Source organism: Bactrocera dorsalis, chromosome 1 (assembly GCF_023373825.1).
Source record: "Bactrocera dorsalis isolate Fly_Bdor chromosome 1, ASM2337382v1, whole genome shotgun sequence".
Taxonomy (NCBI): Eukaryota; Metazoa; Arthropoda; class Insecta; order Diptera; family Tephritidae; genus Bactrocera; species Bactrocera dorsalis.
Window position 1 is genome coordinate 98,452,325 of NC_064303.1, and position 27,752 is coordinate 98,480,076.

General features: G+C 29.1%; 2 protein-coding genes across 3 annotated transcripts; one reads left to right on the forward strand and one right to left on the reverse strand.

Moving 5' to 3' along the window:
- Positions 1-17,466: 17,466 nt before the first annotated feature.
- On the forward strand, positions 17,467-20,461 carry LOC105227796 (putative mediator of RNA polymerase II transcription subunit 26). 2 transcript variants are annotated; one of them, XM_011207307.4, is made up of 4 exons: positions 17,467-17,622; positions 17,955-18,046; positions 18,558-18,656; positions 18,779-20,459. In XM_011207307.4, exons 1-4 carry the CDS (start codon positions 17,605-17,607, stop codon positions 19,653-19,655), a joined length of 1,086 nt encoding a protein of 361 aa, XP_011205609.1. In that variant the 5' UTR covers positions 17,467-17,604; the 3' UTR covers positions 19,656-20,459. The 2 variants fall into 2 exon arrangements, with proteins under 2 accessions (XP_011205609.1, XP_011205610.1); XM_011207308.4 differs by lacking the exon at positions 18,558-18,656 and having other exon boundaries at positions 18,779-20,461.
- A 2,655-nt stretch (positions 20,462-23,116) lies between these two features.
- Positions 23,117-24,340, reverse strand: LOC105227797 (uncharacterized). Its single transcript, XM_011207309.3, has 2 exons — positions 23,398-24,340; positions 23,117-23,319 (listed from the first exon to the last, which is right to left on the reverse strand). The coding sequence occupies exons 1-2, from the start codon at positions 24,153-24,155 to the stop codon at positions 23,211-23,213; spliced, it is 867 nt and encodes a 288-aa protein (XP_011205611.1). The 5' UTR covers positions 24,156-24,340; the 3' UTR covers positions 23,117-23,210.
- Positions 24,341-27,752: the final 3,412 nt, after the last annotated feature.

Genomic DNA, 27,752 nt, shown 5'->3' on the forward strand with positions numbered 1-27,752 from the left:
AGTTAGGCATATAGTATTTTTGCAAGCATGCAGGCAGTATATTACAAGAGTTGCCTTATGCGAAGAATTTTTATAGATAACTTTTTTTATCATTTTATTTTTGAAATGTTTTTAATAATTTAATTTTATTTAATGTAAATTTTTGAAATTAATTTTTTTATAATTTAGTTTTCTTTTTTTATAATTTTTTTATTATTTAATTTATTTTTATAATTAGCATTGAACATATTTAAAAATACATTGAATTATGACAAAAATTAAATTATAAAAAAACCTAATTTTTTGATAATTTATTTTGTTTTAAAAAATTAATTTTTTTAATAATTAAATTTTTCTATAACACATTTTTTTATAATTTAATAATTTTTTTATTTTAAAATATTTTTTATAATTTAGTTTTCTTCAATAATTAAATTTTATTATTATTTTTTTACTATTTAATTTATTCTAAAAATTAAACTTTTTATTTACTATTTTAAAATTAAATGTTTTTATAATTTATTTTTTTCAAATTTTTATTATTTTTTTAATTTTTATTTTTTATTTTTATTTTTTATTTGTATTATTTATTTTTTTTTACAAAATAATTTTAATTGTTTTAATATTTAAATAGTAAAATTTTCAAGTGGTACTAGTGAATTTTGAGTTTATTTCCATAATTTGATTTTTTTTTTATTATTTTTTTTTATAAATTTGCTAATTGAATTATTTACCATAATTTGATTTTTTTTTATTGCTTTTTTTTATGAATTTGCTAATTGAACTATTTAAAAAAAATACTTTTTTTATTTATTTTTATTTTTAATATTATTTGATATTTTTTTTATTTATTCTTTCCATTTTTAATATTTTTCAATATTTTTAGTTAATTGAATTTTTTTTATTAAAGCTTTATTGTTTTTAAAAAACTATTTTTATTCATAATATTATGTTTTTATTTATTTATTTATATATATTTTTTTTTTAATTTTTCTCCCTATCTTTATAATTTTTCTCATATTTTTATATTATTTTTTATAACTTTTTTATTTTTTTATGATATTTTCTTTTTATTATCTTTGTATTTTCAAAAATTTTTTGAATAATATAATTTTTTATAATTTAAATTTGCTTGCTTGCAAAAATATTTATACCACATATTTATTTTTTCGAAAAACAGCCATACACATCGACATGGTACACAAAATTGCAAGAGAAAACCAAAAAAAAAATCAGTAACTTCAAAAGTATTAAAATATTTACTGAATTGTTACAATAATTAGCAACACAAACCATGGACAAAATACAGCATTTTTATTAAAAGATAATAACAAAAGAAAAAAATCAAAAATTTACGCAAAAAATTAATGCGGAAGTTTGAACGTTTTTGATTGGTGTTGATATATAGCAGCAACGATTATATATACCAATGTGTATATAAATTTTTAAATTAGTTTTTCAGCATAGAAAATATGTTTACAGCATTTTCTCAACATAACTAAAAAAATTAATACTGCATGACGCTGAAATACAGCAATAGCATATAGGTTGTGTACAGTTTATTTTCTGTTTATTTTTTATTAAATTCAAACACTTTTACACAGTCAACAGCAAAATGGCAATAGTCCAGCAAGACATAAGCAACAAATAGTACCTTATTTAAAGTAAAATCAAAGTGAAACTACAATTCTATAGCGATTTTTTACAAAGTAAGAGAACGCAACAGAAACCAATTGAAGGCAATAGCAGTTAAAATAAGTTAGCAAACAAACACAATAAAAACAAAAAACAAAACAAAACAATAACTTGAAATAGGGAATATGAATACAAAAGCAAAAATACAAGAGTCCTAAAATTGCAAAGCCAAATAGTACAAGTTCAACAAATTTTCCCCACCAAAACACTTAATGCATGCTACAAGTGGCCGGTGCTTGGTGGACGAAAACAAAGAGAATTTTTTTCAACTAAAAAAGATGATAATTTTTAGTGTGTGAATTTCCAAAAGTGATGCCATTGCAAATTATTAATAAAGTAGTATTTCTTAAATATATAAATGAAGAAAAAAAAAAAAGAAATTGATAAAAAATATTATTTGTTTTTGTGACTCAAAGAAGTGCTTTTGAAATGCGCACACATACATATGTATGTGTAAACAACTTATTTACAATTAAACTATGTGTATGTGTAATAACCAGCAGCTTTGCTTTATAATTTTCATATTTTTTTCTATTAACAATTGAAAATGAGTAAAATTTGTTACATATACGTACATACTTACTTCCCACGCCACAAGTGTCATTAAATCATTAAACAAGAAGCAACATTGAATATTAACGCAGTATAAAACCGCAAAGCAGAAATAGAAAACAAAAAAATAGCGCAAAATATTTAAAAGAAACACAAAAAACAAGCGACTACTCCACGCAATAGCTTAGTAATGAGACGATTTGAAAAACTTATACAACTATAATGTGCTCAAATACAAACCTACATACACACATACATACATACATATACATAAATGTCACAGTAGCCGTGTGCCGCGCTTAAAGCGTTTGCGCGTGCGCTAAGGTAAGCTTAAACTGGCCTACTAAGGTGGACACTTGCTAAGTGATGAGAGAGATTTGAGTAGCTGCCACTTTTTGCTTACATATATGCAGGCTAAAAACGTTTTTACAGTCACCTGCAGCTGCTGTGACCCATAGCAACCGCATGTACCTGCAATATTTTATGAAAAAGTTAAATGATACAAAAACAATGTTGAACATAAACCTTATTAGAAAAAAACTGATGTTAAAAAATAGCGTAAAATAATATTAAACCAACAGAGGCGTGGATAAGTGATGCAGCAGGGCTACAGGTGGTCGCCTAAAGTGCAAATTTGGAGCTAAATTTAATGGTTGCGAGCATAAATGCAACAAAATTCAAAAATTCGCAACTTTTTTTTTGCGTTCGACGGCTTTTATGCCTTTAAGGGCACTAAAGCTGTTTTTCAAACAAAAGCGCTTTTGCACAGGCGACACACACTTGAAGTCAGCGACGCGCGGCTTATCCATGCACTTTTCATTTTCCTTAACATAACCTTAAAAAACGCTTTTGGCTTGCAAAATCACAAAAAACTTGTACCAATTTTTTTTTAAATATTTTTTTTTTTTTATCAAGCACTTTCGGAAGGCAAAATTCTCAAAATATTTTTTTTGTTAACAACAAACCGCTCAGTTGAAGGTTAGGTTCTTATAAAAAAATAAAACAAAAAATAAAATATTTTTAATTTTCTATTAATGGATTGGTAAATTGGGTGCCTATAAGTAAAAATAATAATAAATAAACTTTAAAAGAAGTAGTTAAATTTTTTATATAGTATACGCATAAATAATATATACATACATATATGACAAGCAAGGAGTGAAAGAATTTGATTAGAGCAAAACAAACAAACAAATAAGTAAATAAACAGTTGAGCTAAATAGCAAAAACAATAACCCCAAAAAACAAAAACAAATAGAAAATTGATAAATATGTAGAGGAAGAAAAACAAATTAAAAAAATAAACCATTCAAAAACGTTCTGGACAACTTTTTGTAAAACATGTTTCAGAAAACATGCAATGGAAGAGGTAAAAAAGAACAAAATGCAAAAAGCAAAAACAAAAGCAAAAAACGAAAATTGCGAAACTGTTGGGTGGCTGAAAAACAGACTGCTGATGTGAAAAACAGACTACTCAAGTTTTTCAATAGAGTCTGCAGTCTGGCTACACCCTCCAACAGTTGCCACAATTTTCGTTGTACTATTTTTGGTTCGAAACAAAATTTTTCGTTTAGGCACACCTTTGGAAAACATTTTTCTAGTACTGGTTTTCGCATAACGGGAACAATGAGCAGCGCGCACGCCAACACAGCAACAACAAGTGTCGAGCGTTGGCGTTGCTGCAACAAAATTTCAAAATTCAAAATTCAAAAATTTCAAAAATTGCAATTTTGGCTGAAGTAAAGAAAGAAGAAATGCAAAAAAGAAGCAATTCAAATAGAGAAAAGAAAAAAGAAAATAGGCAACAACAAGCAAACACAACAATAGCGTTGGAACTAAAAATAATACTTGCAACACATTTGGGTTTTTTACTGCAAGCAGGCGAAAAAAAATTTGTGTATGAAAAAAATGAAATGTAAATTAAAAACGAAGCAGAAATAGAAACAAAAACAAAAAATTAAAAAGCAAACAGGATGCTATAAAAAAAATTTTAAATAAAAAAAAGCACGCGCAGGTGAAAAGGAAAATTTTAATGCAAACAAAAAGTTGTTTAATTAATTTATTCAAAGCGATAAAGCAATAAAATGCTTAAAAATGTAAATCTTTTATTAAGCTAATATACTATGGAAAATATTAAAATTAATTAATTTTAACTATTATCTCGGTATATTAAATTTATAAATACATATATTATAAATAGAGCAAACTTATTGAAAAACAAACAGCATACGATTTGAAGAAAAAATTAAATTTAATTACAAAAACAAAAAATTGAAAAAAAAAACATTTAAATAGCAAACAAAAATCATTAATTTAATTAAGCAAGCTAGCCTTCTATGTAAAATTTTTGAAAGCAAAACAGTGTGTGAGTGTAAATTAAACGTAAACAAGTAAGCACATTATGATTTAAGGCAAAAAGCAAAACAAAAGAAAATTAGTAAAATTATTGCTTATTTAAAATTATTATTAAAATTTTGTAAAAAAAAAATACGTATACTTACAAACATTTGCTTAATAATATAAGCGCAACAAAAGTAAAATTTATAAAAAATATTTTCCACAAAAAAAATATTACAAAAATAACAAACCAATGCAATATACACATACAAACCTACATATGCAATTAGTGGTGTGCATTTGTATGCCACATAACTGTGCAAATGTGAAAATAGCGCGCAATAGACTAATTTTACAACAACAAAACAAACTAAACAGGGTGATAACAACAACAACGTTGCAACAATAGACATTTTACAAACATACAAACAAACGAACTTTACAACAAACAATAGTTTTACCATAGCAAAACATAACTATAGCAACAACAATAAGCAGTCAGGATAAGAAAAATAATAGTAAATAGTTAAATGACAGTTGAGCAAAGCTAACAAACACTTGTATATAATTTGAAAGAAAAAAACGCAAAAAACCGCAATTACACACAAACATATGTGCAGCACATTTTGTTTAATAATTATATATTTTTTTTAATAATTAATAATTTTTTTTATAATAAATAATTTTTTTTTAATAATAGTTTGCCAGTTGTAAAATGCACACCTCAAACCACCACCCCCCCGCACCCAAATTTATATTCTGTGATGTTGCACTGCCGACGCTGACTGCGCATGCGCAGCGCCGCGTGGCTTTGCATTAAAATAATTTTTGTTTTTCGTTTTTAACGACCACTTATTGCATTTAGACAGCCGGTAAAGCATAAATTTTCAACTTGTTAAGTTGATTTTTATTTGAAATAAAATAACTGTAGTATAATTCATAGTTCTGAAAGAAGAAAGCGTAAAGTAAAACTTCAAGCACATTTGTAGTTGGAAACTTTTCGAAAATTTGTAAAATAGGCTATTAGCACACATAGTACACAAACAAAGACACATACACACATAGATACAAATATATGCACACAGCAACAGTTGTTAGAAAAAGTAACGAAACAGTAGCCTCGCGCACCTCGAATCCATAGTCACTATAATTTAATTAATTTTAACAAAGCAATAGCCAGTGAATTTCTATATTTTATTCTTGCAAAGCAATAGTTAATAGGTTTTTTCTTTTATTAAAAAAAATTTTTTCACTCACTTTGAAAACAGTAACGAATTAAAAGCGTCCTAAGAATGAAAAACACACAGCGTTGCATTTCAACTGTTAGTTGACTACTTGTTTGCTTCTGGACAAAAAAAAATTTTGATTTGCTTAAATTTAATTTAATAATGTTTTTTTGTTTTTGTGTCAAATAATTGCTTTCAAATTTTATGTAAAACTAATTTTTTTTTTGTAAAAAATTTTGAAAAAAAAATATTTTAATATATTTCACGAAAAATATATTTAAAACAATTATTTGTTGTAATTTTTTTTTAAATTTTTTAAAATTTTTTTTAATTTTATTTTTTTTTTTAATTTTTTTTTAATTTCTTTTTTTGTTTTGTTTTTAATTTTTTTTATTTTTTTCAAATGTGTTTTATGAATTTTTCTGTTAAAAACAATTAAAATAACGGTTTTTATACTAACAGTTCTGAGGCACCAACAAATTTAATAGCTAGTTAGTCATTACTGTCGATTTGTTGCGACGTTTAAGAAGCTGTTTTTTATAACAAAAAATTCGTAATCATTTAACCTCAAAACAACTTGTAACACTATAATCCAACACTCGCTAGCCACTCGCCAGCAATTTGGCAAAGGCGCCTGCCGTCCCAAGGAGTCTGAATTTCATTATTTTTAAGTACGACAGGCGACTTGCTGCAAACTGTTGGCGATTGCGGCGCTAAACGAAAAAACAATAAACACAAAAATAACAAAAAATGTGCGTTTAATTAATCAAACAACAAAAAACACATAAATTATTACAAATATGTATGTATATTTTTTGTTTTATTATTAATTACATATAATATTAATGCAAAAAAAAATAAAAATAAAGAAATAACAGATTTACACATCAAATGTGTAAATTTTGTAAATTAATTTAATTATTTTTTAGTTGTCAACTTATCATAGATTTATGTTTTAATTGCATAACACTTAGTTTTTAATGAAATGTTAGTGGATAACGTTGTACACTTAAAACTTAGTTGTATTTTGTAAAGTGATTCTAATTAGCATTACAACAGGAACTAAATACCTCAAATGTAGTTTTATGTTTACGGAATTTTCGTTAAAATATTTTTTTTTTGCTTTATCGAAAAATATACATACAAAATGCATACAATATGGCCGAACGAAGCGCGTACGCTTGGCGAAATTTATTTTTATGTATTAAGTTATTTTTGTTTTTGTTATTGCAAATTGCTATTATTACAAATATTATTATATTATATTATATAACTGTGCATATAGTATATAGTAAACCTTGTTTATGTGTTAAATATATGTATATACATACATATGTATATATGTGTATATAATTTTTCCTTATTTTCTTGAAATTAAGTTTTTGCAAAACTTTAAAAGTTTATTATTTTACAAAAACAAATGCAACACAAACACATAAACACAAAAACAATGAAATAAATAGCGAAAGCGAGTATACTTGATTTGCGTTATTAAAACAGGGTTCCAATATAGACACAGTGTGGTGCAGAAAAATTGCATAGGGCGTGTGACGAAACCAAAAAGAAGAAATATAAATAAACATTGTAAAAAAATATAAAAAAATCACCCACACTTTTGTAATATTTAATAGAAATGTCCGCTAAAAAACTAAAACAAAAATAAAAACAAATAATTTAGCAAATAATCATTAACGAAACAGAACTGCGCAATAGTAACGTAACTACCTCAGCAGTAAGACTTCAGTTTAATGTATATTTTTACATACATGCATATGTACATGCGCTATATATAGTGTACTGTGTACTTTTTTCTGTGTAATTTTTAAGAAATGTTGTTTTTGAAAAAATAATTTTTTTTTTCTAGAAATAATTCCGTAATAATTGCTGTCACTTTTGAAGTCAGTTGATAATGAATTTTAATGTAAAAATATTTGACGAAACTATTATATAATAGTATAACAATTTTTGGAAATACATACATACATACAGATTGTATATGCATTTATGTCCGTTACACGTGAAATATTAAAATTAAAAACTGTAAAATCTAAAGTGTATGCAAAATAAGTACTAATAAATTTTGGAAAAATAAAACAATTTTGAATTTGTCGTAATAAATGTCCATAGTAATAGTGTTTTTTGTGGAAAATTTGACATATAAAGATTGAAGCTAGTAATTGTACAGTTAGACACTTAGCAAAGCAGACTGTATGCAAAACAATTGAGAACCGTTTAGCATAGTCGAACATAGATTTGTATGAAAAATATTGTCGTTGAGGCAAGAAATCACTGTGGTATAAGAGGAAATTGAGTTTTAAAACCACTGTGGTGAATTTCATGAAAGTGTTGCATATAATATGAGGATATAATGATACCAAACATGACCGTAAGCGTATACCAAAAATATGTTGTATACAACATTTATAACGCAATTAAGTAAGACATTGGACTTTAGATAACTTATTAGAGCTCAACATAGCAATATTGAAACTCACCACAGAGCAGTAGACAACATTTATAACGCAAAACACTGGACGATGGACTTAAGACGACTTATTAATGCTCAACATAACAGTAACAAAACTCACCACATCAGTACTGAAACTCACCACAGCAGTATACAACATTTATAAGGTTAAAAAACTAGACAGATGACTTAGAGCTCAACATGGCAGACCGAAATTCACCATAGCAATACTGAAACTCACCACAGCTTACTATTACTACAAATTTCGTCATAAACCCCTTTTGAAGCACTCGTCACTCAAAACACTGCGAACTGAAACCTTAAAGCGAACTTTCTTTTATTAAACATACTACAAACAAGCATATACAGATATACGCACACAAGCATACATACACAAATACATTTATAAAAACATAACCTTTAAACTTTTGGTCATAACAAGTAATATTTACAAAAATCAAATGCAAAAACCGACATAAGAACAAAAAAAAAAACGAAAGCAAAGCAAAAGAAAACTGTAGAAGGACACATCTAGCGGTAGCATAGCATTTAAGGCTTAACATCAGCAACAACAAAAAACATGAAAAAAATTAAAACAAAAATTTAAAATGTCAACAATGACAACTTTTCGGCTAAGCATGTATATGTAAAAAAATTATTAAAAAATAAAATTAATTAAAATTTATGAGTGAAAATATGTGTAATACAAAAAAAAAAACAAAAACAATTTCTGGTTATACGAAAAAACTTTTAAGCATACGAAAAAATAGCATAAAAATACACAAACTTTTCGAAGAAAATATAAATTTATACTACAAATACAAAAAACTACAACAATGTTGTGAATTGCATATTAAAAATTTAAGCAAAATAAAATTTAAATTAAAAAAATATAAATGGAAAAAGAAATGGCAAAAAGCAAGTACGTAAATATTTTATGGAAAATTTATTTGTAAGCACAAACATTACACTTATGGCAAACTTATATGAAAATTAAATAAGCATTTCTGCATACATACACACAAATGCATGTATGTATGGGGCAAATGCAAACCTTTTGGATGTAAAAATTAAAACTAAAACCAAATTTATATATTTAAAAATGAACTTAAATTTACGGCAAAACAGTAGAAATACGTTGGAAATTAAAAGAAATTGTGAAAAATGTGTAAAGAAAAATTTTTGGCTAAACATTAAAATTAAAAACAAAATTAAATTTAAACATGAGTTTTAAGACATAATATGCTGGTAGATTAACAACTTTGTTGTAAGCATGAAATGTAAATGCAAAAATAAAAATATTAAAACAAAATGCTAATGCATAACAGCGTAAGATGAGAATGTCAAGCGAAGCAGCATGCAAAGCAGAAATGAGAAAACGCAGCAAAAATGTGTTTTTAGTTAGGTTTTTGTAAATATTCCACGCAAAATTTGTAAGCAGTACCCCTTTTTATCCCTAAGTCACTGTACACACAGACACACACACACACATAAGCATACTACAAATTACAAAAATTACAAAATTAAAAAAAATAAGAAATTAATAAAAAACAAATGTGTTTAGCAACACAAAACGCTATGTTACCAATGTAAAATGTAAAAATTGTACTAAAACTTAAATTTTAATTTTAAATTTAAATTCACAAAACAAATAAAGAAAAAAATTATTAAAAAAAAATAATAAAAATTAATAAATCGACTAATGCATGTGTATAACGAGTTGAAATGAAATGGAAACTTTGGAAATAAAGTGAAAAATGTAAACAAAAACACTGTAGTTTGGCGATACGAAATTCAATAGACGAACAGCTGACGAAAACGATAACATTGATATATAAACTGTCTTAAAGCGGACAGAAAGAATTATATTTTTGTTATTTTGCAATTTTTGACAGCATAAAGGCCAAGTGCGATCTTTCTTTTATAGCAGAAATAAAATTGTGTTTTTTTTGTAATTACTGACGGCATAACGATCAAGAGCGAGTTGGCATAGTGCATGAACTGCGGCAATGAATTATTTGTGAGTATATGTGACACAATTGGGAAGAAAACTCGTTGGTAAAACATTTTCACGTATTGGTAAAAACATTTCAAAGCCAAAACTGGTAAAAACATTTCAAGACCATAATCGTGGTTGCCAACACATGTGAACTCGCTCACATTGTATAAATAAAAGCAGAGTTGAAGAGATGAAATGCGCATGCTAACTGTAAAAAGATATGATTTTTTTAACATTTCAGATTTCTACTTAAATTAAATTATAATTTTCAATAAGGAAAATTATTTTTTCTTTCACCCATATCCACCAACATAAACCAAAAATATTACAGGTTTATTTTTTTACACTTAATATTCTTTAAAAAATTGGAGAAATGTATTTGCTATTCAAAAATATGAGAAAACACTAACTTCAGCTGCACCGAAGCTATTATACCCTACACAAATGCAAAAGGTTCATTACAAGACCTTGTTGTTGTTATAGTGGCCGATTTAGCAACCCTTGGCCGGATAAAAATCTGGGTTCGTTTCAATTACGTAGACCCGACTGTCCGGGGAATGGTACAAGACCTTAATTCCGATGTCTCAGTTTGAATGGCAGATACATGCTATAGTGATCCGATTTCTTTGGTGATTGCATTATTTCATTGACAATAACCCATGCCGAATTTCTTAAAAATATCTCGTCAAATGCGAAAGTTTTCCATACAAGCACTTGACACCAATCATTTATTTTGTATGGTAGCTATAAGCTATAGGAACCGATATTGACGATTTCGAAAAATGACCGCTTCTTAAAGAAAAAATAACGGGTGCAAAATTTCACCTGGGTTTCTCAAAAACTGAGGGTTCTAGTTCAAGTATGGACAGACAAACGGACTTTGACTAAAACTTCTTACTAATTTTGGCTTATATTTACATAAAACTTCATTAAGGGCCGCCTAAAAGTATGCAATTACATAATAAACGTCACTTGATTTGACTAAACTTCACAATAGGGATGTCAAGATTTTTTTACACAAATTATAACAGAATAAGAAAATTTGTTGGTCAATTAGTCGATGATTAACAATAATATTTTTTGTTTTGGTGCGCCAAGTTTTTTTTAATCTTTTTCTACAATTTCAAATATTTATTTTTTTAATGAATATTATATATTAGAATCAACTATCTTTCAAGATTTTAAAAATTAATTTAAAAACTCATTGCATACATTGAAATAAAAAAATGAAGCTCCAAAAAGTATACTAAAGTATTTAATTTTTTATTTTTCAAGTATACTTTAAGTTCTAAAAGGTTCTCTTAGGCACTTATTTTTTATTATTCCATTTTAATTTTAAAAATTAATTAAAAAACTCATTGCAAATATTGAAAAAAATTCAGCGCTAAAAAGTATACTAAAATAATTATTTTTTAATGTTTTTAAGGATTCTCTAAGTTCTATAAGATTCTCTTAGACACATAAGGTTTAACACCATTTTCAAAATATTAAAATTAATAAAAAAAACTGATTAAACTTATTGAAATAAAAAATGGAGCCCCAAAAAGTATACTAAAATAATTTATTTTTATACTTTAAGGGTTTCTCAAATTTCTAAAAGGTTCTCTTAGACACATTAGGTTTAATTCCATTCTAAAATTAAAAAAAAAATTAATCAAAAAAACTCGTTGCATACATTTAAATAAAATAATTGCCAAAAAGTATGCTAAAATATTTTATTTCAATATTTTTGAAGAATTCTATAAGTTATATAAGGTTCTCTTAGGCACATTAGGTTTAATACCACTTTCAAATTTTTAAAAATTAATCAAAAAAACTCTTTGCATATATTGAAAAAAAAATGTGCGCCTAAAAGTGTACTACATTTTTTAATATTTTTTAAATATTCTCAAAATCCCATAAGTTCTCGAAAATACATATATCAAGTCTGATTTTTGTATTACTTCTTACTTATATTTTTTTGAAAAAATTAATCAATTAATACTTACAAAGCAAGAATTTAAAAATCAAGCATTCTCGCATTTCTTGTCTTCAACTTTTAAATAATAAAATATTATGAATGAAAAACGACCAAAATTCAGTTACGCGCACTTGGTCAGTAAAGATTTTTAATTAAAAAAAAAACGTTCTGTCAACAGTAAATCTAAGAATTTAATTGTCAAATGTATATAAAAACACCATTTTCGAAAAAAATTGCAAATAAAATAAAAATTTCGAAACGAAAAAATATGTTTCAAATAAAGTAAAAATTTCGAAATCGAAACTTTTCATAAACAGTTCAGAACAGCAATGAGTGAAATACGCCAAATATTGTAATTGTGCTTCAAAACGTACAATATTGAGTGTTTTGAAAACTATTGAGCAAAAAATAAAATTAAAACTCTATATTAAAGTAATCAGTGTGTGTAAGTCAAGTGGTAAATATTAGTAAATAGTTTCCGAAAATATAGATGAAGAAGCAGAAACAAAGTAAGCATTATTATAATTAAAATAGTACAAAATAAGCTAATAAGCAACGGTATTTGACTTTTTCGAAAACCTTTTTGTAGCATTTTTTGTATGTATTATTCAGACAGCGAAAGGTTAGAGTGGAGGAAGGGGGTGAAATTTTCAGTTTAGCGCTAAAGTCACACGGTAAAAAATTATGAGATGGAAAATAGATAGAACAGAAAGAAGGACCGCTAGAAAAAAGCAAAATAAATAAAAATGTGGAAGATAAAAACTATTAAACACAAAAACTTTTTGGAATATGATGAGTACAAAATTTCAGGTAATATTTGCTGATAGCAAAGAAAAAACGAAAAAAGAAAAGAAAACAAAAATTAATTGAATAAAAAGCGGAGTGGCGAATTAAGTAAATTAAAAATATAAGTAAAATTTTGCGTAAGCGTAAATAAAACAAAATTGTACAAATTTTTTCGGCTTAAAATAAAATAATGGAAATTTTTTTAAAGAAATTACAAAACAGTGTGGCATTAGTGTGACATTTTGAGTAAATTAATGTTAGAAAACCAAAAAACAGAAAATTAAAAAGAAATGAGGTTAAGTATAACGAAGTTGTGTAGAATTATTTTCGTTTCGGATTCAATTTTATAGATTATTTTTACGAGTGTATCAGTTTTTTCTATATTTTTTTTTTGGTTTTCGATATTTTTTGGAATTTTAGTAATATAACAACAACAAAGTTGCACTTGAGTTACACATGTCTGAAAGACAATTCTTAAATTGCCGTTAAACGATTGTTCTGAACTGCAGCGAAGCAAACGAAAAATAAAAAAATAAAAGCAAATAACGGGATAGTACAGCGTAATAGAAAAAAAAAAGAAATAAACAAAAAATAATTTTTTGACTAAAAAATGTAAGATACAGCATTTTTTTTATACAAAAGCAATTAACGGAAAAGCACAGTGTGAAATAAAAAAAGAACTTATTAAACAAAAAAAAAACAAAATTATAAAGAAATTTTCGTTGTATCTTAAGTAGAAAACAAAACCAAAAAAAAATCAAGATACAAAAATTTGTTTGTAATTATTTTTTTGTTTAAGATACAACAATAAATTTTTTTTTTAAATTTTTTTGTTTATAGATTTTCCTTTCTTTTACACTGTATCTTACATTTTTGATTAAAAATTGATGTTTTGTTTACTGAGTTTTTTTCTGTTAAAATTTAAGATACAACAATAATTTTTTTGTAAAAATAAAATAGCGCACTGTACATACAGACATACATACGTACACATATATGTACATAGATACATAATAAGCAGTTTAATGGAATAATTTTACGTAATAAAACATAAACTCCACAAACTCAGGGCATTTAAGGAGACTCACAACAACACATTGCATTTACAGTGTAAAAAAATAACAATAAGTAAAACATAAATAATGTAAAATTATAAAAAAGCATTTGCAGCAAAAAAATATATAGAAATTAATATTTGTATGTTTGTAGCTAAATTATAACAGTTGATTTTTTTCATAAAAATATATATTTTTTGTAAATTTTTATATCTAAAAGTAATAATTTTATCCAAAAAACTTTTTCTTTATCCAAAAATAATTTTTTCAGATTATTTTATTAAAAAATATATTTTTTTCCTAATTTTTTTATTTAAAAAAAATTGTACTTAAATACAATAATGTTTTTTCGTATTACTTAAATACAATTTTTTTTTATAAATTTTTTAAATATTATTTTTTTTCATAATTTTAGTTTGTAAAATTACAACTGCATTACATAATTATATTTCATATTTCCCTGCTCTTCATTAATATTAATTTTTTTTTCAAATCAAATTAAATTTTCAATTGAAACCTGATTTTTCAATAAAAAAAAATATATAAAAAACAAGTTTTTGTATACGATATGAAAAATACTTACATACAAATATTGATTATATCGAAAAAAAACAGTAGCGAGATAAGTCAACATACAATTTTTGAAAAATTAAGATGAAAACTGTAAGATTTGAAATTTTTACCGTGTAAAATTTTACCAAAAATATTTTCTAACAAATGCCCAGAAAAAAAAATAACAATTCGAAAACCCGTGTAACAACAACAATAACAAAAACGAGCATAATATAATAATAGTCAAGCATACGAATGCAAAACTCTCAGGAATTAAATGGGTAATTAGACATAAAAAACAGTTTTGGAAAACTTGTAAAAAATCTTCTAAAAAAAAAAACAGCTCAAAAACATTTATTGGATTCGCGTGCAATACTACTCAAAATAATGAGTACTACGAGCAGTGGTGTGCAGGAAATTAGACACGCTAAGAGTAAAGGAATAAATTTTGCGCCTAAAAGTATGCAGCATATAAGACATTGTATAATTTTCACAAAAGGGCATGAATTTTGTTTCACCAGTTACCAAAATAGAACAAAATACGTAATAGACTATAATATGAATGGGGAAAAATACATTAAGAGATAAAAATGTGCGGGAAAGGAAAGCAAAGAAAGAAAAATAAAAGATGTTAAAGTGGTAGAAAAAGAAAATGAGTTAAATAAGTAACAAGGAAACGAAATATCTTGCAAAAAGGTAGAGTAAACAGCCAGCAAGCTATCATGGAAAGCAAACGAGATATTATGACTAAATTTGGTATTATGTAAAAAAATAGATATGGACTAAAAAAATTGAAGGAAGCTTAAAAAAGAAGATTAAAAGATGGGGGTGAAAAAACTAAGAAACGTACATTTGCTTGCGGTATGAAACCGAAACTCCAAAATAATAAACTAAATGTAAAAGAGACGAACAGCAGTCAACATAAGGAAAGAAACTGCCTGTTTTCGATTTGGCATTACGAAATGTGTCTGTAAATGTAGTCAATGTAATAAAAATAAATAAAATTAATTTTTTTCTAAAAATATTAGTCATTTTTAGTTAAAAATTCATTTCTAACCTAACTTTTAAACTACAAAATACACACAAATAAAAAAACATATTTAATAGACACCTAACAACACACACACACAAGCAAAACAAATAATAGTCAAATGGAAAAACGGAAAGAGAAATATTAAAACTGTGATTGCACTATCTAAAGAAAAAAGTGAAAACATGTGAAAATACGTTAAATAAATTATGAATTATATTACGTAATTAAAAATTTATTTACAATAAATTACATTATGCTTAATAAAAATATTGAAACACAGAACAAGAAGAAGAAAATATGTAAATAAAGGAAAAATGGAAAAAATGAAAACAGTAAAATAAACGCTGGTGTAAAAGGCTTAAGCAGAAGGCATAATAATTTGAAAATTAAAAAAAAAATTAAAATATTGTGCAATATTTCACGTTTTTATATTTAAAAAAATATGATTATGGCATTTCTTAATTTAAAAATAATAACGAAACAGAGTGCATACAATAACTGAAATATGCAGAAATTTTGCTAATTTACGCAGAAAAATATTTACTGAAAAAAAAATTATGAAATTATTTTTTGTAGCACTCATTTGTTTGAACTTTAAAGTCTGAAATAATGTATAAAAATTAAAAAATTTTGAAAAATGAAAGGTCTCAACTAATTTTTGCGGCTCGATCATAAATACTTAAATTTACATTTATATTTACATTTTACAAATACATACATATGTACATACGTAAGTATGCTTTCAACGTAAAGGCATTTCATATTTGAAAATATATAAAAATAATATGTGAAGAGAAGCAAGCCAAAATATTACAAACAGTCCATACATTAAATTCAAAGCTCTGTAGTATTTAATTTCAATTCAAACTTTTTAACACAAATAAGTTTAGTTTTCCTTTAAAAACTTTAAAAAGATAAATGTATACAATATGTAATGAAAAAGTTCTGACAAAACAATTGAAAAATTTTGTATTTTATTTGTTATTTATTATTTTGAAATTCTGAGCAGCAGCGCATTAATTATTGCTTCGAAAGAAATACAAAAAATACGAAAAAACAAGTGTACGGAAATATATACTAAGTTATAAAAAAATGTCACACACATACACACAACACATTCGTATTATACTTAAAAAGGTATTTATGAAATTATAATATACATACATACATACTTACAACCAAGCGAGGTGGCATTGAACAGTATGAAGATTAATGTATGATTAATGTAAAGGTAATGGAAAATAAATGAAAGTACTCACTTACTAGCAGTAATGGATGCAGAATTCAATAAAATTGTTGCTAAAAAATAAAAATACAAAAATGTTTTTCTATTTTACTTTTTAGAAAATTCTAGGGTATGCAAGTTTTTTCAAAGTTTTTATGTCCGAACAGTCTAAACTTATTTTAAAACCAGCGTTGGGCATCTCTCTCTCTCTCTCTCTTTCAAGTCAATACCCCATGAGCTCTAAGAAGATAACTCGAATTGGTATCATTTTAGACACACTAAACTCATTTCCAAAAAGCCATACAAATCCCTTAAAGTCACGCGGTCAACAGCCTACGAATATGGCAACCTTAAGTATCAACAAATGAAATATGAACTTGGCAGCACTGCTTTCCAGCTTATTGGCAAAATTATTTGAGCATTCTATTAATTACATAAAATGTAATAAGCAAAATAAACATCATTTACACAAATAGCTTTGCTTTACCCACAAAAATGTTTAGAAATATAATCGCATTAACTTAAAAATGCTGATAATTATTTATTAAAGTACTGTTGCCACAACAAGCCAACAGATGTCGCCCAACGCCAATTAGCTGAATAGCTTACGTGACTCCCTCGCAATTTGACGTTTGGTTTTTGCCAAATTTTGACAGCACCAATTGCTTCATAAAAAAATTTTAAGCGAACGTTTTTGTTTTCACAAATAATACATAGAAATTAAGTTAAGGATACAACATGAATTCGGCGACGAAAGTGAGTAAAATAAAAAATTGTGCGGTTTTTTCCAGCGTTGTAGGTCGGCTTGAAAAAACAAATTTGTAGCGACTATTGATATAATGCCAATAATTAGGCGGCATAGCTTCCTTTGGTTGATTTTCGGCGCGCGTATTTTGCTCAAGAGTTAATAGATTCATTCGTGCCGAGGTGTGCAGAGATGTTTTCGTGGACGGACAGTATTTATTTCGGTTTTTGTTTTGAAGTGTGCTTCTAAACAATTGACCCTCGACGCCGCACCTCAACGCTGGGGACCCGTTAGTGGGTTGGTTATATCGTTTGGAGTATTAAAACTTGTAAATTACTTGCAGGTTGGCGAAATATTTACAGCCGCTGGCCAAGCTTTTAGTCGTTTGGGAGATTTAACAATGCAATTGCATCCAAATGCCGAATCGCCATCAGGGTAAGTATGTTGTTAAATTGGAAAAAATTATGTTTTGTGTTTACTTGTAAAAGTTCGTAGTAGTTTTATATAATTGTGGAAAGGTAAAATAAGTATTTAAGTGATGTGAATATATGTAAACCACTTTAATATGCTCTGTAAAAATTTTAATGCAAACTCTAGCTGAATAAATATGTATGTAAATATGAAGAATATTCAACAAAATATTAAATAAAAATTTAGACTAGTGCACTGGGCCTATTATTACAATTACAAAATTTTTTATTAGCAAATAATAACGCATTAGGTAATATTTTATATAGTTCCTTGAAAATATCCAAAAGAATTAGTATAAAATTCACTTTATCAGAACTAATTTCCTTTCGCCAACAAAAATTTCTATGCAAATAATTGTTTAAAAAAGTTTAACATGCTAATGTTTGCCTTGTTCTCTCGCTATATTCCATGTCCATCTTTAATTATCAACAAAAATAAACGCGCCCTTTTAATATAATTTCAACACCACCTGCAGCAAGTGGACCGAAGAGGAGATAAATATGCTACACTCATCCATACTACGTTTTTCAGATGATTTGAATAAAATAAGCTCAAGCATTAAAAATAGAACAGTGTAAGTTTTACAATATAAAATTAAAGTCATTTGGAAAACCTTGTATCTTAGTAAGGATGTAGCGAGAGGGCATCAACAATCAGACTTAAAATTATCTAAAATGTGTACTTTTTCTTAAATAGATCTCAAATACGACAAGCACTTAAGAAGAAGGCTTTCGAAGATGCCGGTATACCAGCCAAACAGGTGCCTGTGCAGCAAGTACAACATGTTATACAGACCGTGCAACAATTGCCAACACAGCAGACGCATGTTGTAAAACAGCAAACAATACAATTGAATACAATACAGCAACAGCACCAAAATGTGAATGTAATAACGCAACAACAACAGCAGCACCATCAACCACAACAAACACAGTCAGGCACACCACAAACAGTGCATATACAACACGTTCAACGTATATTGCCCGTGCAGGCAACACAGGTGTCACAGCAGCAACATCATCCCCAACCAACATTAACTGCGCCACAATCGCTACAGACATCACCCAAACAAATTATCATACAACAAACCAGCGCAGCAACACAAATCATACAACAACCACAGACTACCACAGTAACGTTGCAGCAATTCCAACAATTGCAACAGCAACAAAAAGCATTGTTGGCCGTATCAGCAGGATCAACAATGGCTACTGTCACGGAGAATGTGGTTTTACAACCTGCTACGTCGACGCAAATGGCGCAGGTGGTGCAATCCGTGCAGCAACAGTCGGCGCAGCAGCAAACAACGTCGCAACAAGCTTTAGCGGTGGCTAGTAGTGCTGCTGCCATAACTGCTGTGGCGCCGACGACAGCTATGGTCCCAGCTACAGGTGTTGTAAGTGGTGTGGCTGTAACGACTACCGCACCGCAAACTACAAGTTCTATAGCTTTGAAATCTGGTCCAGATGTGATGATGACACTGAATCGTATCAACACACAGGAACACGAAGAAGAATGTCTACCCGCTGATGTGGTCAAATTGGATTTTGCCAATGAAGAGGTAACCGGATGAAATCTAGAGAATGCGGTGGCGAGTGATGTTGGTGTAGGTGGTGGTAGCGGCAATGGCGATAGCGTGGAATGTGTGACGGTCGAAGATGATGATTATTATTTTTTCAATTCAAAGAATTAAATAATTTACGTATAAATTGAGTACATTAATAGAAAAAGAAACTGTTTTAATGAATTATATTTTAATAGAAATTTAATTTATTGTAGTTCGTTATGCAGAATTCAATTGTTTGACCAAACATTAATTAATTTAGTCTCATGTGCAAGTGGGAATTACGCATAACTCAATATACAGTTGTATTTAAAAATTATTCTTTATAAAATTAACATCATCTATATTTAAGTTTAATGCAATCATTAGTAAGGCTTATACAAATAAGTGCCAAGTTTATAAAAACTTTAATTCTCTAAAGATTGTAAATTGCACACCTACACTTTAAATATCTTTTTATTAGTATCTCTTCGGCAAACATTGTAATCACCCATGAGTATTGTTGTTCATTTTTTCTATTATTTAATGGCGAAGGCTGGTGTGCGTTTGATATGTACAAATTGAACAAAGGCCATCATAGGCTTAAAAAATCGTAACAAATATTTCTAGAACCATGTAAAAACTTTAATAAGAATAAAGTCTTAAAAATTGGCATTGTTGAAGGTACTACATTTTAAGCTATTTTACTTAAAATAAAAGTCATAATTTTGTATAAAATAAACATAAAATCTTTAAACTCATTATGTTTGAATAAATGGAAGATAATATATAATTAATATAAAATTGCAAGTTGCAATTAATATACAGATACAAAAGGTAATGTTCAACGAGCTCCTATAATATGCATTTTATAAGTTTATATTGTTTAAACTTACCAACTAAATATCAGTAATTCATCTATGAAGCCAGAATAATGTTATTTAAATATATTATCGGAGGCTTTATTTATTAATATGTTTGCAACTGCAGCTTAACAATTTTTTGCTTGTATTTTTGCCAGCAATAAATTTTATCACATTTCACTTCACTGATTTACACATACAGTATTTATTAACAAATGTTAATTTGCTTAACAAGCAATGATAAACACTTTTATTGTAGTTTCTGGTCGCAGCTTGCCCGTTACACTTCGCGATAACTACCGTACAACGTTGAATGGCGTTTAAATAAGCATATTCGTTTTGAATGTAATAATATAATTTTCTATTATTACGATGCCATTATGTATGTATTATACGTTCCTAATTATATTTTAATCATGTATATGGTTTTTGTATTTTATTTCTTATTCCGCGAATGCACTATTTTTTGTAAATGCTAGTTATTAAAGAAACTAACATTTTTCCCGGACTGCGGCTCAGCTTCGTTTTCACATTGCAAATGGCGGTTTGCGAAATTTTGGCTTACTTGCTTTAATATAAGTATGTATGTAAGTGCATATAAGTACATATAATATTTATAGTTTATATGTTTCATATAACGACTTATAGCTTAAAAATACGCGTTATAGGTACACAATAGTAAAATATTATCACAATTTTTATTAAATATTCAATTTCACACTTATCTTTCGCAGTCGCAGCTTGCCCGTTACACTTCGCGATTACTACCGAACAACGTTAAATGGCGTTTAAATAAGTATATGCGTTTTGAATGTAATAATATGATTTTCTTTTATTACGATGCCATTTTGTACATACATATGTATTACACGTCGCTAATTATATTTTAGAGATACACACTTTTTTTTAATTAAAAACAAGTATTTACCCACACAATGGGACAAAATTTTAACAATTATAGGCACCAATCTACTTTTCCTTCGATTTATGCATGCCAAATCTTGCTCACTGCACATCACGATTACTACCGCACGATGACGAATAGCGCATAAAGTATATTAATATCAAATTTTATTAATCAAATACACAGTTTTTGTATTTCATTACTTATTCCGCAATTCCACTATTTTGTTTCATCTGAAATTTACGCGAAAAGTTACTTTTATTAAACGCAAACTTTACTCTGTTACTTCGCGTTGGTTAACGGCAACTCAACTCGTCGGCGAAAAAAGAACGGATACTGACGAGAAACGTAAAGCAAAAGAGGAAATAAGGTTGTTGTCTTTGATAAGAATTTGAGTGCAGGCAATGAAAAAACTATGAATTGCGATTTTAAGTTTATGTGCATTTCATTTTGTATACGGTATTAATATGTATGTATGTTAATTACTTTTACGCAAGTAAAATGTATATTATCGTATTTTTGTAAATATTTAGTATTGAATTTGTATATATAAAATATCATAAACTAAATGAGTTTAAATTGACGAAAACATTTTGAAATATACATACACCCTGTTTTGAAGTGATGGCAATGAAAATTGTGGCTAGTTTCTTATACACGCCGCAAGGACTACCGAATACATGAAAATGATGCTCATTGAGCTTTTGTTCGAAATTCTTGGAAATTAATATTAACTCAAGTCTTTTCATGAAGCACAATATTTGAATATTATAAACTCTGTTTTTGCAATAAAATTTTGAAGGCATTAACACACAAATTCACTATTTTATTTCGCGGCGATAAACGACCCGTCAGCTTGTCGAGGAAACAAAACGGAAACTGACGAGAATGCAAAACAACGAGAAGGAAGTAGGGTTGCACGCGCGAATACACATATTTTGAAACTACAAACTATATATTTAAAATTTTATTTTTATAATAACAGTTACAAATTGTGGTTCCATATCTCTGAGGAGTTTATAAAGTTGTAATTATTTTTTTTAAAGCAGAATTTCATTATACGAAGTACAAAATTTTGTTGAAATTCCTTAGAGGAGGAAATCGAAATATATGTCCCGTCCAATTTTACATAAATATATCCTTTATAAAATATTCGATTTAAATAATTGATTTAAATAATTTTATAATTAATTAATTAAATTGGCATTCCTTTGAATAAAACTTAAATTCAAATGCAACACTGTTCCGTTTGCTCTTGCTATTGTCGTTATCCGTTTTAATAACGAGTAAATGCAGCATTTATTGAAGAGGACTGGAAAATATTGAATTGGCTTCTTAATTTTAACATAATGTAATATTTTAATAATTTCTTAAGCATTAATTATTTATTTCCTTAAATCGAAAAAGTGGAAAATTTAGTTTAGTAGCTTTTTACACCCTAAAAAGATGAGCTCATTGTGTTTACACGAGTGAAAACAGAAATTTTTAAGAAATGTTGAAGATCACATGCGATTTTGTCCCCAACAAGTTGCTCATTTATCGGACCAAATCAAGATAAAGTTCTATGTATACCTTTTATGATATAAAAAATGTACCTGAGAAGGCTATTATAGCTCTATATACCTTTTATGGTATAATAAATGCACCAGTGAAGGCTTCGGTGCAGCTGAGTAAGCGTTTTGATTTAAAGTGACAAGTTTAAACAATTTCTTTGGTGTTTTAGCTGCTTGTATTTTTTTTTTTTCGAATGAAAACTTATATTTAACATTGGATTATATAAACATTTGATTATATAAATAATATGCATATATGTAACAATTAATGATATTCATAGTAGTAACGATATGGATCTGAATATTGACTAACACCGCCAGATGCTGTCGGCTGATTAGGTTTGTTCACCGGACGTATTAAGTACGTGCTGCGTCTGCGTCCATATTAAAAAATAAATATTAAAATAAATAGTATATAAAAAATAATTATAAAATTTTTTTCCAGCACTCACCGATTATGATCACCTGCATGTACCTGAAAACTGGACTCTTCTTGATGATCCTGTGAGAATAGTTTCTTTAACGCAATAATACCGGCAATTGTCAGCGCCACTTTGCTAATGACCAAAGCTTTTGTAGCGATCGCCGCCAAAGCCTTAAGACCAATGGGTCCGGCAATGCCCATGGCTGTGAGTAATGCCGCAATTACATATTTCACATGACCGCCATCCTTATCCTTTTTCTTCTTATGGCCACCACCATTGTCGCCACGTCCTTGACTCATATCCATTTTTAAAGCATGCGTACGTGTCAACTTATCAATTTTGCCCAGCAGTGCACGATCGATCGAACTCAATGAGCTGAGCGCGCGTCCGTCGGCTAGCGAACTGATAATACTTTCTTTCTCGGTGCTATTCTGCTTCTCCAAAACAAGACCGTCCACTATTTTGATAGAGTCCTGTTCGAGTGCACGCGAAAGCGCATTCAGTGCCTTTTGTTTGAGACAACCGATGAAATCATTCTTCTCCTGACAATCTTCATAAACGCGTCGCGCTATCATAAATTCCGGTCCAAACCAACTGTTGGTGGTTGCGGCACGACCTTGACGCTTCGCGAATTGTGTGTGTTTGGCTTGCGTCTGCTGTGGCTGATTATGGTTCCGGCGCTGTTGCGTCTGTTGGCGATGGTGGTGTCGTGCGGTTGCTGTGTCCAGTATTAAACTGATCGCGATCGCTATGAGTAGCCACTCGATTGTGTTGCTGAGCCGCATGTTGCCTGTATAATACTTTCAAGGAGCGAGGTGTAGTTTTGCTCCGAGTATCCTTTCGTCCACCTGCTAATCCGTTTCACTAATCCACCTTGTTAGCTTACAATCTAGCTCAGCTGCTGGAGTTAAGCTCAACTCTGCTCAGTTTCAACGCAACGTCAAATTCTAAATGCAACTGCCGTTAACTTTCTGCACGCTGCTAGCTTTTATAAATTGCGTTTTGACGTCTCGACGCTTTCCAGCAGCATTCGAAGCACTCGCTCGTAAAGAGTTGGCGTGCCATCATGCCATTTGATAGCGTTCGAAATCTGCGCCAACATTGCAAGTGAACATGTTTTAAGATCGCCCTCATCACACTATTCATTGGCGCTTTTAATTGCGTTAAGTAAACAGCTATTCCAGCACGAAGTTCTTCAGTTTCAGTAGCTATTGGCTGCTTGGATTTTTTAATTTCACGTTTTGGTGCGAGTGCTTTTTCAAATTCGCTGACATGTTTCTGTTATTCAACGGTGCAAACAAACACATTTTGTTTTCTTCAATGCGATTCAATAAAAGATAATCACGAAAAAGTTTGTAAAATAATCTACGCAAATAAATAGAAATTAAAAGATCGACGGCTAATCGTTTCTTTGCTTTCTTCGGTGATTTGTGCGGTCTTCATACTTCAGTTGCTTGCACTTTTTCTCTGGCGCGTCGAAACTCATAAATTAAATACACTGCCGCGCAGCTGAGTAGCTTTAAAGAATTTTCCTGATACGCAATTTCATTTAAAATACTGGTACTAAGAAACTTACTACCAAAAAAAAAACAGATGAGCTGAGTCAAAGACTGCAAAAAGCAGATTTTGCTGAAGTAAAAAAGTCCAGCATACTGGAACCCGACCAGACTATGTTTCTTCGAATGAGAAACATATAAAATAAGTTCAATCTAGAAGGCCGCGAACAATAATTACCAGAAAAACCTTGATCTACAACAGAGAATGGAATAAAGTAGGGTTTTTGAAGATTTAATGGAACGCGACCTGCTTTTACCAAAAATTACTGCAGAATGAGGACAAAAAAACGACAGAAAGTATTTTTTCCGAACTAAAAAGTTCATTCTAGAAGAATTCGATTAACTTTTGTCAGAACTCATGTGATCTCGGATATGGAATGAATAGGTCCGGGAATAAAAATTGCCAGAAATCATTTTTTTCCAAAGTAAACAAAGTTTAAACGACAAACTTTTGCCAGAAACATATGACGTGGTTCAAATAATGACAAAAAGCATTTAAAAAAGTTCAACCTGGAAAACGTGGCCAATTGTCAGAAGTAACATGACCTGCGACAAGACATTGAAGAGAATAGTGTTTTCTGAAAGCAAAAAAAAAAAAATTGCCTAGAAGAATTGGACCTCAGACAGGTCAAGAATAACGGATAACGATTTACTGAAAACAGGGCAAAAAACTTGAACCAGAAACTGGACCTCTTTTGCCTAAAATTATAATTTCCGATGTAAAAAAGTTTAACCTCGGTGGACCTGATCAAACTTTAGCCATAAATGACATTTCTTTTGCCAAAGAATGTCAGAAAGTAGATTTTCGGCTGTAAAAAAGTTCATTTAGGATGGTTCAGATGACAAAAATTACCACTATTAGAACCTGCGAGAGGAAGGATATATTTCCTGGATTTTTAAAATATTAATGGAACGATTTTCTTGACTCATTTATGAGTAATTAAAACTAAATTTAAGAAGACTTTCTTTCTTTCAGCGACAAATTTTGGTAACTATTTTGAATGGTATCGTATTCTACAGATCTGGCTCTAGCGACTATTTCCTATTCTCAGTTCTCAAAAAAAGCTTGCTGGGAAGAAATTTTCGTGGAATGAAAAGGAACAAATCGTGCTACAAAAATGGTATCGAAAAGTAGGAGATCGCCATAATTTTACTATGGCAGGTCTGTAATTATGAAGGCTTAAATATGTTTTTTAAATATTTTTTTTATAATATTTTTTTATATAAAATTGTTGGTTTGATTTAAAATCTTTAACACCTTAATTTTTTGAGACTGGGTTGAACTTATTCAGTTGACCGGCAGTGTATTTATAAACAGTATGTTTATAAAAATTGACACGCTTGCACTTGTAGCACAATTTTCCAATTAATCAAAGTTAGTTGAACTTAATTAATTAGCCACAAATCTTCGATTGTGTTTGATGTCTACTCTTACAAAAGTAATATTTATTTATTTGTGAGAAAAATAGCCACGGCAGTCATAAAGGGAGCGCCAACTTTTTTTAAATACGGCGGCGAAGAATTGATAAGGAGCATGCATCAGCTTCTTTGTAGAATAACTTCGGACGAAAGCATGCCCGACGATTGGAATTTAAGTATGCTCTGCCGAATCCCTAAAGAGGGAGACTTCACACTCAGCGTTAACTACCGTGGGATAAGGCTCCTCAACATCGCATATAAGGTTCTATCGAGCGTACTATGTGAAAGATTAGAGCCCGTCGTCAACAAACTGATTGAACCTTATTAGTATGACTTCAGAGCTGGAAAATTAATAACTGACCAGATATTCACCATACGCCAGACCTTGGAAAATACCGGTGAAAAGAAGATCGACACATACCACCCCTTTGTCGATTTTTAAACTGCTTTTGACAGAACGAAAGGGAGCTGCCTTACTGCCGCGATGTCTAAATTTGATATCCCCGCAAGATTAGTAAGGCTGTGTGAGCAATATCAAAAGCTCCGTCGAGATCGGAAAGGTCTTCTCCGAGCGATTCGATACTAAACGAGGTTTAAGACAAGGCGACTTCCTATCGTGTGACTCTTTCTATATACTCCTGGAGTAAATAATTCGAGCTGCACATCTGAAGAAGATACAACCTTCTATATATAAGAGGATACAACTGTTGGCGTATGCCGATTAGCTTCAACAACCGCTCCAGACTGGGTAGGGAAGCAAAACAAATGGGTCTGGCAGTGAACGAGGGCAACACTAAATATCTACTGTCATCAAACAAACACTCGCACTCGCGACTAGGCTTCCACGTCACTGTTGACAGTCATAACTTCGAAGTTGTAGATAATTTCGTCTATCTTGGAACCAGCATTAATAGCAACAACAACTCCAGCCTCGAAATCCAACGCAAAATAACTCTTGCCGACAGGTGTGACTTCGGTCTGAGTAGGCAATTGAGAAGTAAAATCTTCTCGACGAACAAAATCCAAACTCCATAAGTCACTCATTATTCCCGTCCTGCAATATAGTGCAAAGGCATGGACGATGATGACATCTGATGAGTCATGACTGACTAGGTCACGTCGTTCGAATATATGAAAACACTAAAAGTCTGAGAGTATCTGACGCAATACCTGCTAGTGGAAGCAGAGGTAGACCTCCATTCCGTTATAAAGACCAGGTGGAGAAAGACCTGGCTTCGCTTGGAATCTTCTATTAGCGCCAAACAGAGAAAAGCAAGAACAAATGACATGTTAAAGAAGAGAAATGTTTCGAGATAATTTGTTGATATTTCGACTCCATATCTATTTCTCTTGACTGCTTGCTAGGGAACATTAAATTTCGGAAATTGAATTTAATTTCCTAAAGAA

Excerpts from the sequence above, each read along its gene's own strand:
- LOC105227796 (XM_011207307.4), top strand. Across the intron at positions 18,047-18,557 it reads AATGCCGAATCGCCATCAGG|CAAGTGGACCGAAGAGGAGA; the intron begins GTAAGTATGTTG and ends CACCACCTGCAG. Across the intron at positions 18,657-18,778 it reads AGCATTAAAAATAGAACAGT|ATCTCAAATACGACAAGCAC; the intron begins GTAAGTTTTACA and ends TTTCTTAAATAG.
- LOC105227797 (XM_011207309.3), bottom strand. The coding sequence starts at position 24,155 with ATGCGGCTCAGCAACACAATCGAGTGGCTACTCATAGCGATCGCGATC. Across the intron at positions 23,320-23,397 it reads CATGCAGGTGATCATAATCG|ACGCAGCACGTACTTAATAC; the intron begins GTGAGTGCTGGA and ends ATATGGACGCAG.